At 42.5% G+C, this 15580-nt stretch overlaps 1 protein-coding gene across 1 annotated transcript; it reads left to right on the forward strand.

The window, feature by feature from the left end:
- Positions 1–407: 407 nt before the first annotated feature.
- LOC148028233 (uncharacterized) lies at positions 408–7176 on the forward strand. The gene is made up of 10 exons (XM_087690013.1): positions 408–1126; positions 1500–1680; positions 1847–1980; positions 2143–2255; positions 2615–2741; positions 3012–3161; positions 4104–4259; positions 4502–4581; positions 6451–6500; positions 6986–7176. The coding sequence occupies exons 1-10, from the start codon at positions 536–538 to the stop codon at positions 7126–7128; spliced, it is 1725 nt and encodes a 574-aa protein (XP_087546139.1). The 5' UTR covers positions 408–535; the 3' UTR covers positions 7129–7176.
- Positions 7177–15580: the final 8404 nt, after the last annotated feature.

The following is a 15580-nucleotide window of genomic DNA, read 5'->3' on the forward strand; positions in this document are numbered from 1 at the left end:
ATCCTCGTACCATGTTAGAAAGGACCATTGCGATGCGTTATGAATGGATACCATAGAGATGACACCCATTCATGTGTTGAGTAACCTTTTTTTTCATCGACAAAGGCTTGAAATCTAGGAGATGTTCCCAAGCTTTGAACTCCCAAACCCATGTACACACCCACACTCTCAAACGACTTGGGCTGTACTCCTTGGCATGCGTTGAGTAACTTGATGAATTGAATTTTTGGTGGTTGGTCTCATTGGGCGTGTGGCATGTTACCGAAGGGCTAGGGATCTTGGGCCATGGGATGGGTTATTGTCCTCGGGCATCTCTCAATGGGACGGCCCTCTTGTGAAAAGAGAAGAGGAGGCGGGCCACGGCTCGTGAGTTGCGAGGTTAGAAGAGACAAAATACAGGGGCCGAAAAAAGAAACGTATACCTACACAGCAGGAGCGAGAGCAAGCTCGTTTGCTTGTGTGAGAGGGAGTGTGAGAGAAGCAAAGGCAGAGGGGGAGAGAGAGAGAGGCGCACACGCTCCGAAAGGCCTCTCTCATGTTGGTGTACCTAATGGGTAGTGGTCATGTGCTGCTGATTACTACTCTGGTAATAATCTTATTATTATGCCTTTGGGGGCGCAGCGATGGCGTCCCTCTTCACCACAACCCAAGCTTATCACCTGCGGTGGCTGGGAGATGGTCGCAGAAAAGGACTGGCAACAGTACGTCTACCAGCCTACATGATACTACAGCAGCAGCAGCAGCTGCTGCTGCAGGGGCAGGGAGTGCAGATCACGTAGCGGTTGTAGGGAGCAGCCCGGACGATGCCTCCTCCTCCTCCTCCTCCTCTTCCTCTTCTTCTTCGGGGAATAATGCCTCTTCTTCTTCTTCTTCTTCTTCTTCTTCGTATGAGTACGAGACCCGCTTCTTCACGCAGACCCTGGACCACTTCAGCTTCACACCGGGCTCCTTCCGAACCTTCCAGCAGCGCTACCTCCTCAGCACCCGCCACTGGGGCGGCTCCAAACACCGAGCCCCCATCTTCGTGTACTGCGGTAACGAAGGCGACATCACTTGGTTCGCCCAGAACACTGGCTTCCTCTGGGAAATCGCCCCCCACTTCCAGGCCATGGTGGTCTTCCCCGAGGTCATCCTCCTCTAACCATCACAGTCCTCATCATCCTCTGTCTATATTAAATTAGCATATATCATCATCAGGCCCCAGCTGCACCATCCCCACCTACGTCTCTTTCCCGAACCCTGCAAATCACGATCGGCCAGATTACCTTTACACACAATCTTTCCATGATTTAGCCCGTAAATAAGAATTATATTTATAATGAAACACTGTGACGCGTAAACTTGACGTGATTTAAGCGTCTAAATGATTACTTTAATCAGTTAGTCGTGTATCTTCGTGATTTTAACGGATGAGATAGTGAATAGCTATCAGATATCACGAAATCGATTGGGCGATTTTTTAATTTGGTTCACTATACTTGTCGATTATCGCTTTGCAGCATCGGTATTACGGCGAGTCCGTCCCGGACTTCGCCGCTGAGAAAGAGACCGCAGAGACTTTAGGCTACCTCACATCGACTCAGGCCCTCGCGGATTATGCCGGTCTCATCATCGACCTCAAGAAGAACTTCTCCGCCCAAGAATCGCCTGTGATTGTTTTTGGGGGCTCTTATGGCGGCAGTACGTTATTGTATCAATATAGTACTGCATTTCCAATCTTGATTACGTTTATTGCGCCGTTTCTGATTCTTTTTATTAAAAATGCAACCCCTCTAACTATTACTTCCCAAGCTCTTGGTTGGTGATTATCCAGCTCTCTTCATGCTTTGTTTTTGCCTGTTATCAGTGTTGGCTGCATGGTTCCGTCTCAAGTACCCCCACATAGCCATCGGTGCGCTTGCAGCTTCTGCTCCCATTCTGCAGTTCGATGATCTCGTCCCATGGGACGGCTTTTATAGAATAGTATCGGAAGATTTCAAGGTATCATAGCATCAAATCGGCCGATCTGAAACTGTATTTGAAAAAGCTACTGGCTCTTTTCCCCTTTTTACTTGCTTCCTCTTTTGGAATTAAATTCCATTATGGTCCTTGTGAGCTCCTAGTCTCCTACCTTACCGATGGAGGGAATTCAATTGTGTGCAGAACGCCAGCGAGAGCTGCTTCAACACCATTAAGAGTTCGTGGGATGCATTAGGTGCGGCATACGAGGAAAGTGGAGGTGCGGAAACGATCAAACAAAAGTTCAATTTTTGCAGGTAAGGTCTAGTAATAATAATGCGCAATGCAGAATGCGGACAGACATAGATGGAGGTATTAACATATAAGCAAACAAAAAAAGGGACATTCGGAAAAGCTGGCGACGCCAATTAAAACTGGATGTAAGCCAAGCTATGCATCATCACATCATGATGATGCGACAATATTAATAATAACATAGCAATGATAGCATAATAAGAATACGAATGAGAAAGAATATAAGAGCCAACAATTCTATTCTTCCGTGGCATCATTGCAATAATTCTATCGAGTTTTATTTCATTCCATTATCTGGAAGAAGGGGTTTCCTCAATCATGCTGTCCACATGTGGTGTCTTCTTCTCCTGATGTAATGCAGCAACGTCTCTGCGGACTTGGGGTCGGTGCAAGGATTCCTGTACGCCGCATGGGTTTATATGGCCATGACTGACTATCCTTACCCCACCAATTTCTTGACTCCCTTGCCTGGAAATCCTGTCAAAACGGTACGCTGCTGATGATCATTCTTATTCCTCGTAACAACAGGACCAATACTCTTGGATTTACAATACGATAATACTTAAAGACATTCATAATACTCTTGCATTTATCAATGCTATAATAATACCGTTGTTTCGAGGGCGGTTTCCTACAATAATTAGAGGCGCTGAAAATATACTGCTTATTGGAGGGAAGCTGTTCAATTATTATTGAAAGTTAGTTAAGAAGCGCTATAATTATCGTCGTTAAATTCTTTCCTCTTTTTTACTTGTCAGGCTTGCGAGGCAATGGACTCCTTTCCCGATGGAACAGACATCATCTCCAAGGTTGTGGCTGGGGCCAATGTCTACTATAATACCACAGGGCAAGTCCGGTGCTTTGACTTGGGTAGCGACCCCCATGGCCTGAACTTATGGGGATGGCAGGTCTCTCTCTCTCTCTCTCTCTCTCTCTCTCTCTCTCTCTCTCTCTCGCTCTGTGCCTGTGGAGTCTGGAGTCAGAGTCAGTAACAAAGTGGACTGTGTGGCTCATGTTTCCAAGGAGCCTTGGAAACAGCGACTTCCTCATTGCTTACCCGATCCATACACTGGATTTTCTTTACTAAATCGGTTACTTTTGCATTTCGCTGAAGTTTTCATAAGTAAAATTAAAATGTCAATGATACCATTGAAAATATTCCCACTGTTAGCATCTCACCAGCAAACAAACAGTTATCTCTAAGTCAGTGTCGAGGTTTAGCATCAAGTGAATTGTTCGATCTGATCTCAGAAAGAAAAAACAGAGCTTGATATACTTGGAGAGAAGGCTTTTAGATTTTAAAATGTAGGGTTGCTTTAGGTGTAGCATGAAACAAAGGAAACGGCAAATCTAGAAAAGCCCTGTGAATTGTAAAAGATAAAGGTTTTTTTTTTTAAAATGGGCTCTTATATGTTCTCTCTAAACACTAAGGAGAACATATCAGAACCATGCGCCATAAGCTGTCTCCCTTGGGTAGGCTTTCACGAGTGTGTGACAATAAATCAATAGCCTTAGCTATGTTAGAAAAGCTTAAAGGCCTTTTAGATTTTTGATGGTGTGTAAGTGTAAGTGGCCTTAGAACGTTAGAAAATATTTACATTGCTATATAGGTGCTCCTCGGGGGCTGTTGCCCCAGCATATCGACCCATTCTTGAGCTTCTTGTCGAACTTGTCGGCTAGCATCTCTCCAAGGCCAAAGTCAAGTTGGTCCACCCTTCTGCTTGCAAGTTGCATCTAGACCCTTTGGGCAGACTTTTCTAATATTAATTGGCATGTTGTAATGCACGGTTATAAAACTTAAAAGGCCTTTTTAGTATGAGCGATATACATGTGCGTTGTTTGGTGGGCAGGCGTGCACCGAGATGGTGATGCCCATGACGAGCAACCCGAACAACAGCATGTTCCCACCCTTCAACTTTTCGTTCGAGGAGACCATCGCCAGCTGCACACAGAGCAACGGGGTCAGCCCCAGGCCTCATTGGATCACGCAAGAGTTCGGAGGCCATGTGAGTCCCCCCCCCTCCCCTTGGAAAGCACATATTCATCAGATTCTCCGGGCGTTGCTGCGTACCTACTAGGAAATAACAGCAACAATATAATAATAATAATATACATGTATGTAGATATACATTAAGAGGGAAATAACAACAACAATAATATAAGCTAAGATTCTCTCAAGTAAAAGGCTGACATCCGAATTTTCCAAGCTGATAAAAGAAATCTTTGCTATTTTGGATGTTTTTGGCAGGATATTCACACAGTACTCAAGCGCTTTGGCAGCAACATCATCTTCTCGAATGGATTGCTGGATCCTTGGAGCAACGGAGGGTAAGAATTAAAACCTCTTCTCCCTTGTCTTTTTTCTGTTCTTTTTCCGCGATTTCCTATTTCTTGTTTTGAAGGGCAAAATGCAATTTCTCTGTCCAATTACAAGCGAACTAAATGTCGTTTTTATTCTTATTTTTAAGAATATCATTGGGAATGTTTTTTGTGATCTCGGGGTCAAAAGACCCTCAGGCCTCATCATTCCTATCCCTTTGAGTTTCGAAAAATCTTTTAATCATAGAATTAGAAGAGCCACAAAGACGACGAGAAAAGATGCTCCTCCACGAAGGAAAAAACAAAGCTTGTGTCCCCTTGTCACCGAAGAGCAAGCATATCATAAAAAATTATGTCTTTAGAGTGGATTCGATACCCACATTCTATCAAATATTAAGGTAAAGGACATCTAAATTCTAATTGACAAGATATATTTTTGGGCGAATTTGCATTTTGCATCTGATCCGAAACTTGGGAATCTCTCTACTTTTAATTTCGAAGTATTAAGTACGTATCGATCATCGAAATAAAATTAGAGCTTCCAAGGAAAAGTCATGTAGCAGAAAGACATGTGGCAACTACTACCAGTAACCAGAGTAGTTGCAAGGGTGATTAAGAGAGGAGAGGGTTTATATAGATTTGAATATATAGTTCGTGGGCGATGCCTAGAAGAAATGAAGGCTTCTGATAGGGAAAATTTCAATATTGAAAGTACAATCGAAAAATACAATCTCAGGGCTAAGGAGAAGGGGTGAAGGAGTCTAGGCTCTACTATCAAGTTTTTCATTGTTAAAATATAATATAATGTAACTTGGGGTTCTTCCAAGGTAGTAATCCATCCACTTATCGGCAAGTAATTTTTAGAGGGGCACCTAAACAAGATTCTCCGCGTTTCCTTTTTCTTCTTGTGTCACATTACTAGGCCCACTTGTTTGAGAGATGGTCCCTCTGCCCTAGTTAGTGCATGAGGCTTCAAATCTAGTGATGATGGTATTGCTTTTGACATACACGTCTTCGCATGCCATACACTAACTAGGTCGGAACTCACCGAACCTTTGAGTCCTTAGTCTTTGTTTTTCGGAGTTCAAGCTTGAATTGTGTAGACAACTATAACCGTGTCCCCGAGGCATTCGTGAAAATGATTTTACGTAGACAAGCTGGTTGTGATACATGGTTTGAAATTGCAATTTAGGTTTGATCTACTTGCCAGTAAAAAGCAGCGTAGCTCTCTAACTTGATTGACTTTCTAGTCTGAGTAGTTCCTTACGGGAGCTAAATTTAATTTGCTTAGTTGCTTAGGGGAGCTAAAATTCGTTGTACGGCAACGTCACTCCGATGACCAAAGATAGAAGCGCTTTCTAACATGGTAAAGTAAATGGCGCTCCTAGACTAAGCATTCTCCTAAATCCGTTGGAGTAGATTGTGGAAGGAATCAATATGTTGAAGGGTCACAATTTGTAAGGACATTTTTTGGGGAGGTACAACACATGATATGACTCCTCGTGGGTATGAAAGGGAATGCAACTTTACTGTGCATGCGTCCAAACATAAGCATCTTGTGCTTCAGCTCTCACCATCAAAGGATGTGAAGAATGTCGATTCATTATTGGAGGGTCCAAAGGCTTGCAGCTATTTATAGCGAGTAAATTTAGGTTGAGCGGGTTACTCTAAGTAAGATCATTTGAAATTGTTCTGGTGGGACAACTTACTAGCTTAACTGGTTTTGTAGGCATTTTGTGGAACTTAATGGTTTTGCAATAATGATTTTTTGGAGGATTTCTGAGCACAGTTAGGGAAGGATCCAGGAGCTTAGATGTAGCTGGTGCTAATATCAGGATTGTATCTGAGACATGCTATTGTTTTGATTTGGGTTTGCAGGGTGCTGGAGAGTATATCTAGCAGCGTTGTAGCGTTGGTGACAGCCCAAGGTAAGAAAAAGGGAAAAAGAGGGGAAGTTCGGTCCAGTCTTGACGCTGCATTTTGCTTTTGTTTCTGAAGGGTAGGCAGGTTTCGTTCTCACCTTTTTGTTACCTGCTTTTCTTTGAGGATAGTCCTCTTCCTTTCTACATCTGTAGGCCTAGGAGGCTATAAGTCTGTGCTCGCGCGCGTGTGTGTGTAAGCTTTTTGGCTGTGTGGGGGTAGATCTGCAATCTTTATTTGAGGGAAGGAAACCTGCGATCTAAATTTATTCGAGGGAAGGAAACCTCCAAACGAAAGATAACACGCACACACACTCTCTCGCGTGTCTGGAGGTAACCGCTGTCCTCAAGTGCAGCTTCCATGTCTCTCGTGTCTGCCAACTCACAATACAAAGAAAAAAGAAGTGGGCAGGGGGAAGAAAAAGGGAGAAATGTATGTTTGCCCTCTCATGTGGTTTTTATAAGTCGGGCAAAAACAATACATTATAATTCAGGTGCCCACCATTTGGACCTGCGGGCATCCACGAAGGACGACCCAGATTGGCTGGTCGACCAAAGGCGCGAGGAGCTGAAGCACATCTCGCGCTGGCTGCACCTCTACTACGCCGACTTCCGGGCCTCACGCCGACACCCTTAATCAACGTACGTTGGACTCCCAGAACCAGAACACCGAAAAAAAGCAAGAGGAAACTCCATTATAAAATGTCGCATTATTTTCCTGTTACTTCATTCAATCACACACAGTATACCATCCCAAACACGAACACACGCAAAAGATCATGAATCTATGCGCGCGCTCTCGCCATTCTGCACACACAATTGTTCATTATCACTCAAATACCCCTTTCTTTGCATTCCGTCCACCGCCCTCCTCTCTCTCACTCATCGATAGCCGCCTTGTATCGACCGTCTCTCCATTTACTCGGCATCTCATTGGCCCTCCTCCTTTCCTCTTTGTACAAGGTGACAACTCAGCACCAGTCTCCCAATTTTTGACGTTTATACAGCAACTTTTGTTTTTATTTGGAGGAAAGTTGCCGCTTTCTCAGGCTAGCCACCCTTGTAGATCGCACCTTGCTGGCCTATCCTTCACGTTCGCAATCGTACCAAAGAGAGGTAATCGTTCGTTCAACAAAAGGGAAAGAGAAGAAGAGACACCAAAAGCTAAACACCTCACATGACTCAAACTACAAGTGACTTTAAGATTAGACGTATACCTGGAATCACTTCATCCACAAAACGTTTCATCGGGTGGGCTTCCCTTTGTAGAGGCCCCTCGGGAAAGGTTGGATTCTAATGGAGAAGGTGAAAAAGTGAAGTGTAGATGCAAAGTTCCACTCGCATGCACTCTAGCTCCTGCATTGGCCAAGGGTAAAAGAAAAATAAATCAATGAGGATTCTTGCCAATCTTCTTTGAGGTTTGTGGCAAGGTGGTTGAAGAGGCCGATGACGTGTGTAGCCACTTTGCAACTGCCTTTCAATGTGGCTCTTGCTCGAGGGATCCATGGTACCAAGCTGTTGAACGAATAAAAAGAGTACGTATAGGATAATCAACCATTTTCAAAGGGAAAACTTGTTAGTTGAAAGATTTCATAAATATAGTAACATGATTTTTGTTTAAGATGGTTAAGCTTATAGTAACTAAGTATAACACCTACTCAACATCTAGTAATGGAGTCAAAGTTTATATTCTTTGTTGGATTAGAATTTCTATCTCTCGATGCTATCACAAAAAGAGTGACATTGAGATTTAAAGGCAATAGTTGATAGTTTATCCTTGAAGTTATTGTTTAGTGCTACTAAAACTCTACAACATTATGATTCACAATGGGTGGGAGCATGAATAAATAAGATTCAATTAATAGAACGTGTCAATACAACATTTAGATATGTGGCATCAACCCATTGATCATCTCCATGTTGATTGAGGGAGTGAAGAGAGAGTGTTGGCACTAGGCATTAAAGCATTGAGGAGAACATTACATACTGGATCCCTTTTATTGAAAATTTTGAGCCACTTGTCCTATTAAATGTTCTAGATTTTCGCCAACTAATTATTTTTGTGATTATTTAGAGCTAGAGAAATGTGATAATTACATGGAGATTCCTTGTGGCTTAACACCCCCTTTTCTGCCTAGGAAAGGTAATCAAAGAGAGTGAAAACAAGGATGTGGGAGTCATGGACCCAAGAGGCCCCATCCAAATGAGACCAAGGCATTGAGTCAAGGTTGTCATGTATGAAAGACTACCTTGGACATACCTAGATTACAAAGGTGATTAATTTCTTTTAAATCACATGGGAGGTTTTTGAGTGAATTTAGAACATTTAACCAAGGGCGCTCTCCATGGAGTAGGGCCTACAATCTAGTCATGAAGAGAATTGAGAGGTGGGAGAAGAGAGTGCAAAAGAGAGAGAAAAGAGGAGAGAATGAGTGATGAGGAGAGAGAAATATTAGAAAGGTAGGAGAGAAGAGAGAAAAGCCATGAAAGTTGTGAACAAGAAGGTGAGATGAGAGTTAGTAATTGTATTATTTGCAAAAGTGATCAAAATTATACGTCTGACACCTTTTACACTTGTGTTAGTGTGACAAGTATTATTAATAAAACTATCTCAAGTAATATGTCTTCCCAGCTTTTTACAATACATCCCTTTCCGGAAGTTTTTGCCAAAAAAAAAATAGTACTACTTTGTTTTTAGCTATACCAATGATTGAAAATGAATTTTAAAAATGAAATATTTTGATTGAAATGGAGACACAAAGAGAAGCCTTTTCCATATACAAAATATAGATATCTTCATTAAAAAAGGATTTGAGCCTTTCGATCTTCAAGAAAAAGTCCATATAGTGAAATTTAGATGGCTTGTTAGAAGGATAGGCCTTGCAAGTTGAAAACTATCATAACTCCTATTAGAATAATCCAAATGGGCAGTGCCACATATTTCAACATAGTTATTGAAGAGTACTTTGGTCCCATGTAGGTGGCACTTTTTTGAACATTAGGTAGAGTAAAAAATATTCTAAAATAATATATTGCTCTCTAGGCCATGTTTGTACCATACTGAGCTAATCTACAGCTATGCTTTAGCCACCACTAATGCATTATGTAAGTGTGGAAACTCATCCAAAATAGATTCAAGCCTCCAAGAAGACTCCCCTAGTGGGAAACCTCTCCATTCGATCAAGTACTTAGTGATAGATTAGGAGCAAAGCTTCTTCTCATGATGGCCTATGATATCCTCAAGGATGTACTAAATACGACCTTCTGCATCAATGGGAGATAGCTAATCAATTGTATCCACCTGGGTGCCATAAAATGGTTTGACCTAACTGGCATGGAACACATTATGAATCTTAGTGAAAGAGAGTAGTTTCAATCTATATGTCAAGTCTCTGATACACTTCAAGTTCGTGTAGGGTCCATAAAATCTATGAGCAAGTTTGTTACTGGAACGATCTTTCACTGTAGAGTAACAAGACTTGGGTATGTTCAGTAAGACTAGTTCTCATTCCTAGAACTCCAAAGGGCATCTCTTCTCATTAGTATACATCTTAATTTGGACTTGGACTTTCTTAAGATTCACCTTGTACTACTAAAAAAGGGTGTACATCCTTTCCAGTTCTTCTTTCCTATGAGGTTTTATATTCTCACTAAAAATGATTGTGGATAATGGCACTTTGTAACCATACAAAACCTCAAAGGGTGAAACCCCAATACTAGCATGGATGGAGTTATTATATGTAGACTTAGCCAAATGCAACTATGAATCCCATGCATGTTACATATCATGACAGAAATGGTGAAGATAAGTCTCCAACCACTTATTTACCCTTTCTATCTAGCCATTAGTCTATGGATGATAGGTTGTAGAGAGGGAGTCAACTTAGTACCCATGGAGCTGAATGCTGCCTACTAAAAGTTACTTGTAAACTTTGTATCCCTATCATGCACAATCACGTGTGTTCTATAGCTCTTCAATCCAATCATTGTGTATCTTAGTCATAGTTGAGACCTTGTATGCCCACATCCTTGAAGAGAATAAGCTACTATATTACCTTGCCCCATATATGAGTGATGTCAAAATTGTAATTTTATAGGGTAGCCACTCACCTGCACTGCTTAGGAGTGAGATTTTTTTGGGTAGGGAATTACTTTAGGACCTAGTGATCACTCTGGACTCTAAACCAGCTGCCACACAAAGAATGGTACCACTTCTTTATCATATGAAGAATAATCAATATCTCTTGGTCATCGATATTCATAGCCATCTCTTTATCCATGATCTTGCAACTCTCAAATGCAATGACTCCATGCTCCTTTAACAATATAGTCCCTATGCCAAGGCCACTAGCATCACATTGTATGGTAAACTCTCTAGAGAAATTTTGGCACAAAAATAGGAATAGAAATATGAAGTGCCTTTAACTAGTTGAAGTTGCTATCTATGAGGGCATCCCAAAAGAAAACTTTATTCTTCAACCTGTCAATCAAAGGAGCTGCTACAGTCACATAATGTTTTATAAACCTATGGTAGAATGATGATAGACTAAGAAATCCTCTAAGAGAAGTAATAGAAATAGGTGTTGGCCAATCTTTGACACACTGCACCTTCTTAGGATCAACTTGTATCCCTTTCTCACTAACAATGTGTCCTAATTACACCTTTGTCTGCATGAATGAACACTTTTTCTCCTTAGCAAAGAGTCTGTGGTGCCTCAATGTCAAGATTGTGGGAGAGAAGGAAGGAGTCTCGCTTGAAGCTTTCTTGCTTGCACAATGGGGGAAGACACACAAGGGTGGAGGCTGAAAACAGTTTTCCTCTTCTTAGTTGTGTAAGCCAAAAGAACTCCAGTACAAAGAAATAGAAGAACCCTATATATGGGTCTCAAACCAAACTCAACTAACTAAGGTGGCATACTAACTGAGCCACGTACTAGAGTAGATAAGGATAGCTATCATGTAGCTATTATTCATGGGCGGTGTACCAACCGCGTCTGCAACTGACAAGTCGGTGACATAAATACACAACGGTCACCCTGGCGTATCACGAGTGGAGCTCGATATCTCAATACTCCCCCTCGAGCTCAATCCCAATTCTTGCACACCAAGCAGGTCTCTGAACTTGCGCAGCTTCTCTACGCCCAATGCCTTCGTGAATATGTCAGCTACCTGATCCTCTGTGCTGACATAAACTAGATCAATAAGACCTAGTAAAACCCTCTCTCGCACATAGTGATAATGCACCTCAATGTGCTTTGTTCTAGCATGATAGACTGGGTTATTGGCCAAGTGTATACTACTCATGTTGTCACAATAAATGACAACTGGTCCATCTGTAGACTGATGCATATCATAAAGTAGCTTATGCAACCAAGCTACCTCACATGCAGCCATTGCTGCACCCCTGTACTCAGCCTCTGTGCTTGACAAGGCAACTGTAGGCTGTTTCTTGCTGCTCCAAGTGACTGCAGCACTCCCAAAAGAAAACACATATCCACTGGTAGATCGTCTATCAGAAATACTACCAGCCCAATCAGCATCAGTGTATCCATGCAACTGTATTTGAACCCCAGTCTCATAAAATAGTCCATACTGCAATGTGGACTTCACATACCTGAGTATGCGTCTAGCCGCATCCAAATGTGGTTTCCTTGGAGCCTGCATAAACTGACTTACCAATCCAACAGCATAGCTCAAATCTGGCCTGGTAATAGTCATATAAATCAAACTTCCTACTATGCGTCTGTACATAGTAGGGTCTTCTAGAAGCTCACCTGCATTTGTGCTCAGCTTCACATTCTGCTCCAAAGGAACTGAAATAGGCTTACAACCTGTCATCCCATATTTGGACAGCATGTCCAATCCATACTGCCTCTGCAAGAGCTGTATCCCACTTGGTGATCTAATCACCTCAATGCCCAAGAAATAACGCAGCTCTCCCAAATCCTTCATCTCAAACTTCTGCTTCAATAGCATTTTCACATGAAGGATATCTTCATCACTGTCACCTGTCATAATCAAATCATCAACATAAATGACAAGTAGCATAATACCTTTCTCTATTTTTCTCACATAAAGTGAGAAATCTGCCTTGGAAATCTGAAAGCCAATAGTGACAAGATACTGTCCTATCTTGTCAGGCCATGCTCTAGGTGCTTGCTTCAAGCCATACAAGGCTTTCTTCAACCTACAAACAAACTCAGGATGAACAGCATGCACATAACCTGGTGGCTGCTCCATATAGACCTCTTCTTGCAAATCACCATGCAAGAAGGCATTCTTTACATCCATCTGATGTAAAGACCATCCCTTTGATGCAGCCATAGCAATGACTGCTCTTACAGTTGCCATCCTTGCAACTGGACTGAATGTTTCTTCATAGTCAATGCCATATGTTTGTGCATACCCCTTGACTACTAATCTTGCCTTGTATCTGTTCACAGAACCATCTGCATTGTGCTTCACCTTATAAACCCACTTACATCCAATTGCATTCTTACCTTTAGGCAAAGGTACTAACTCCCATGTAGCATTTGCTTCCAAGGCATCCATTTCTTCATCCATGGCTTTCTCCATATAGACCTCTTCTTGCAAATCACCATGCAAGAAGGCATTCTTTACATCCATCTGATGTAAAGACCATCCCTTTGATGTAGCCATAGCAATGACTGCTCTTACAGTTGCCACCCTTGCAACTGGACTGAATGTTTCTTCATAGTCAATGCCATATGTTTGTGCATACCCCTTGACTACTAATCTTGCCTTGTATCTGTTCACAGAACCATCTGCATTGTGCTTCACCTTATAAACCCACTTACAGCCAATTGCATTCTTACCTTTAGGCAAAGGTACTAACTCCCATGTAGCATTTGCTTCCAAGGCATCCATTTCTTCATCCATGGCTTTCTCCCATTTTTCTTTTCCCATGGCTTGCTCAAAAGATGTGGGTTCTGGTTCCTGTATCACTTTGACTATATATGCATAGTGAATGGCTGTAAATCCATCATATTTCAGTCTATCCACAGGATACCTAGCTCTCGTAGACCTGCACAAAGTAGGTTCACTCCCAGGTGCTCTCAAAACATCCCTGGTCTTCCTTACTCCAGGTGTAACAATAGAAGGAATACCCAACTCATCATCAATGCTCTGTTCTGAGCCACTGGATTCACCATCCACATAAGAGTGACCTGCATTCATATCAAACATGGGCTGATCAACCTTCTCTTTTCCTTTTCGTGATACCTGCATACCACTATCTGCATTGCTTTGAGAAGATTCTCCTGATCTCAATCTGCCTGTCCATGGCGAAGAATGTGAACCACTGCTAGAGGACGCTCCAGGTCCACTAATATTTTGTGACTGCTGCTGTGAATTCTGTGCAGCATTACCATTTTGTGCATCTACATCATCAATCACATTTACTGGTTTATACCAGCTACTCATCTCATCAATCACATCCAACGTAAACATTCTGCCATTCTTCTTTCCTTTTGCTATCAAGCGACCTTTATTTTTCATATCCTCAACAAAGCATCCATGAGGATTAAATCTAACCTGCAAGCCCTACTCAACCATTTGACCGACAGAAACCAGATTCTTGGTGATATTCGGGACATGAAATACATCGGACAGGTATTTCTTTTTCCCATCCTGCATAGACAAGGAAATTTTTCCAATCTGCACAATAGGATGTCACTACAAGGGACTGGGGCAATAGCGACGCCGATTAGCGACGGCGTTTATCGGCGTCGCTATTGGCGTCGCTATATGCGTCGCTATACGCGTCGCTATATAGCGACGCCGCAGGGAAAAAAAAGCGCGGCCGAAACCAGAGCGCCGTTTTCATTTTGTTTTCTTCGCCTTTTGAGAGCGAGAGCGAGGGAGAGAGCCAAGGCTTTGTGAAAGAAGAGGAGGAAGAGACTTGTTGCCGCCGCCGCCGCCACCGCCACCGTCGTTGTTCGCGAAGGAGAGGAGGAGCCCTCGTTGCAAAGAGAAGCCGCCCACGCTCGCCATATCTCATTGGTGAGTCTCCCTCTCTCTTTCTTTTACTTGTTGAAGGTTTAAATCGTTCTCTTTTGTTTATTTAGGAGAGGAAAAGAAAGAGAAGGAGAGGGAGAGGGAGAGAGAGGGAGAGAAAGAGAGGGAGAGGGAGAGAAAGAGAGTGAGAGTGCATTCTCTCTCTCTCTCTCTCCCTTTTGCTTGTTTAATGTTTAAATTACTTTCTTCTTTGCTTGTTTAGGAGAGGAAACGAGAGAGTAAGAGAGAAAGAGAGGGAGAAGGAGAGGGAAAGGGAAAGAAAGAGAAAGAGAAATAGAGGGAGAGGGAGAGGGAGGGGGAGGAAATAGGAGAGGGAGAGAAAGAAAAAGAGAGGGAGAAGGAGGGAGAGTGCATTCTCTCTCTCCCTCCCTCTCCCTTTTGCTTGTTTAATGTTTGAATCACTTTATTTTTTTCTTGTTTAGGAGAGGAAATGAGAGAGAAAGAGAGTGAGAGGGATAGGAAGGGGAAGGAAATGAGAGAGGGATAGAAAGAGAAAGAGAGGGAGAGTGCATTGTATCTCTCCCTCTCCCTTTTGCTTGGAGGATGTTTAAATCACTTTATTTTTTGCTTGTTTAGGAAATGAGAGAGAAAGAGAGATAGAGAGGGAGAGGGAGAAAAAGAGAGGGAGAGGGAGAGGGAGAGGGAGGGGGAGGGGAAGGAAATGAGAGAGGGAGAGAAAGAGGGAGGGGGAGGGAGAGGGAGCGAGGGAGCGAGGGAGAGGGAGAGGGAGAAAGAGGGAGAAAGAGGGAGGGAGAGGGAGAGGGAGGAAATGAGAGAGGGAGAGAAAGAGAACGAGAGGGTGAGGGAGAGGGTGAGAGAAAGAGAGGGAGAGGGTGAGGGAGAGGGAGAGGGAGAGGGAAGGGAATGAAATTTAAGATAATATACGTATCGATAATGGTATGCAATGTGCTTTGCATACGGCCACGTACTTCATCAAAATTAACCCAAAATTATTGTTATAGAAGTGGAGATCCCTTAAATTGAGTATAGGATAATTTCTCTCAGGTCTTATGACTATGAGTAGAATTGATTGAAATAAATTTTATTACTAT

Source organism: Lygodium microphyllum, chromosome 12 (genome assembly GCF_053477565.2).
Source record: "Lygodium microphyllum isolate KBCC chromosome 12, Lygodium_microphyllum_v1.1.10, whole genome shotgun sequence".
Lineage (NCBI taxonomy): Eukaryota > Viridiplantae > Streptophyta > Polypodiopsida > Schizaeales > Lygodiaceae > Lygodium > Lygodium microphyllum.

What these genes read in the sequence shown, in the direction of transcription:
- LOC148028233 (XM_087690013.1), top strand. Translation starts at nt 536, where the DNA reads ATGTTGGTGTACCTAATGGGTAGTGGTCATGTGCTGCTGATTACTACT. An exon ending in CAAAAGTTCAATTTTTGCAG is followed by an intron (nt 2,256 to 2,614) that starts GTAAGGTCTAGT and finishes GATGTAATGCAG; the next exon opens with CAACGTCTCTGCGGACTTGG. An exon ending in GATCCTTGGAGCAACGGAGG is followed by an intron (nt 4,582 to 6,450) that starts GTAAGAATTAAA and finishes TTGGGTTTGCAG; the next exon opens with GGTGCTGGAGAGTATATCTA.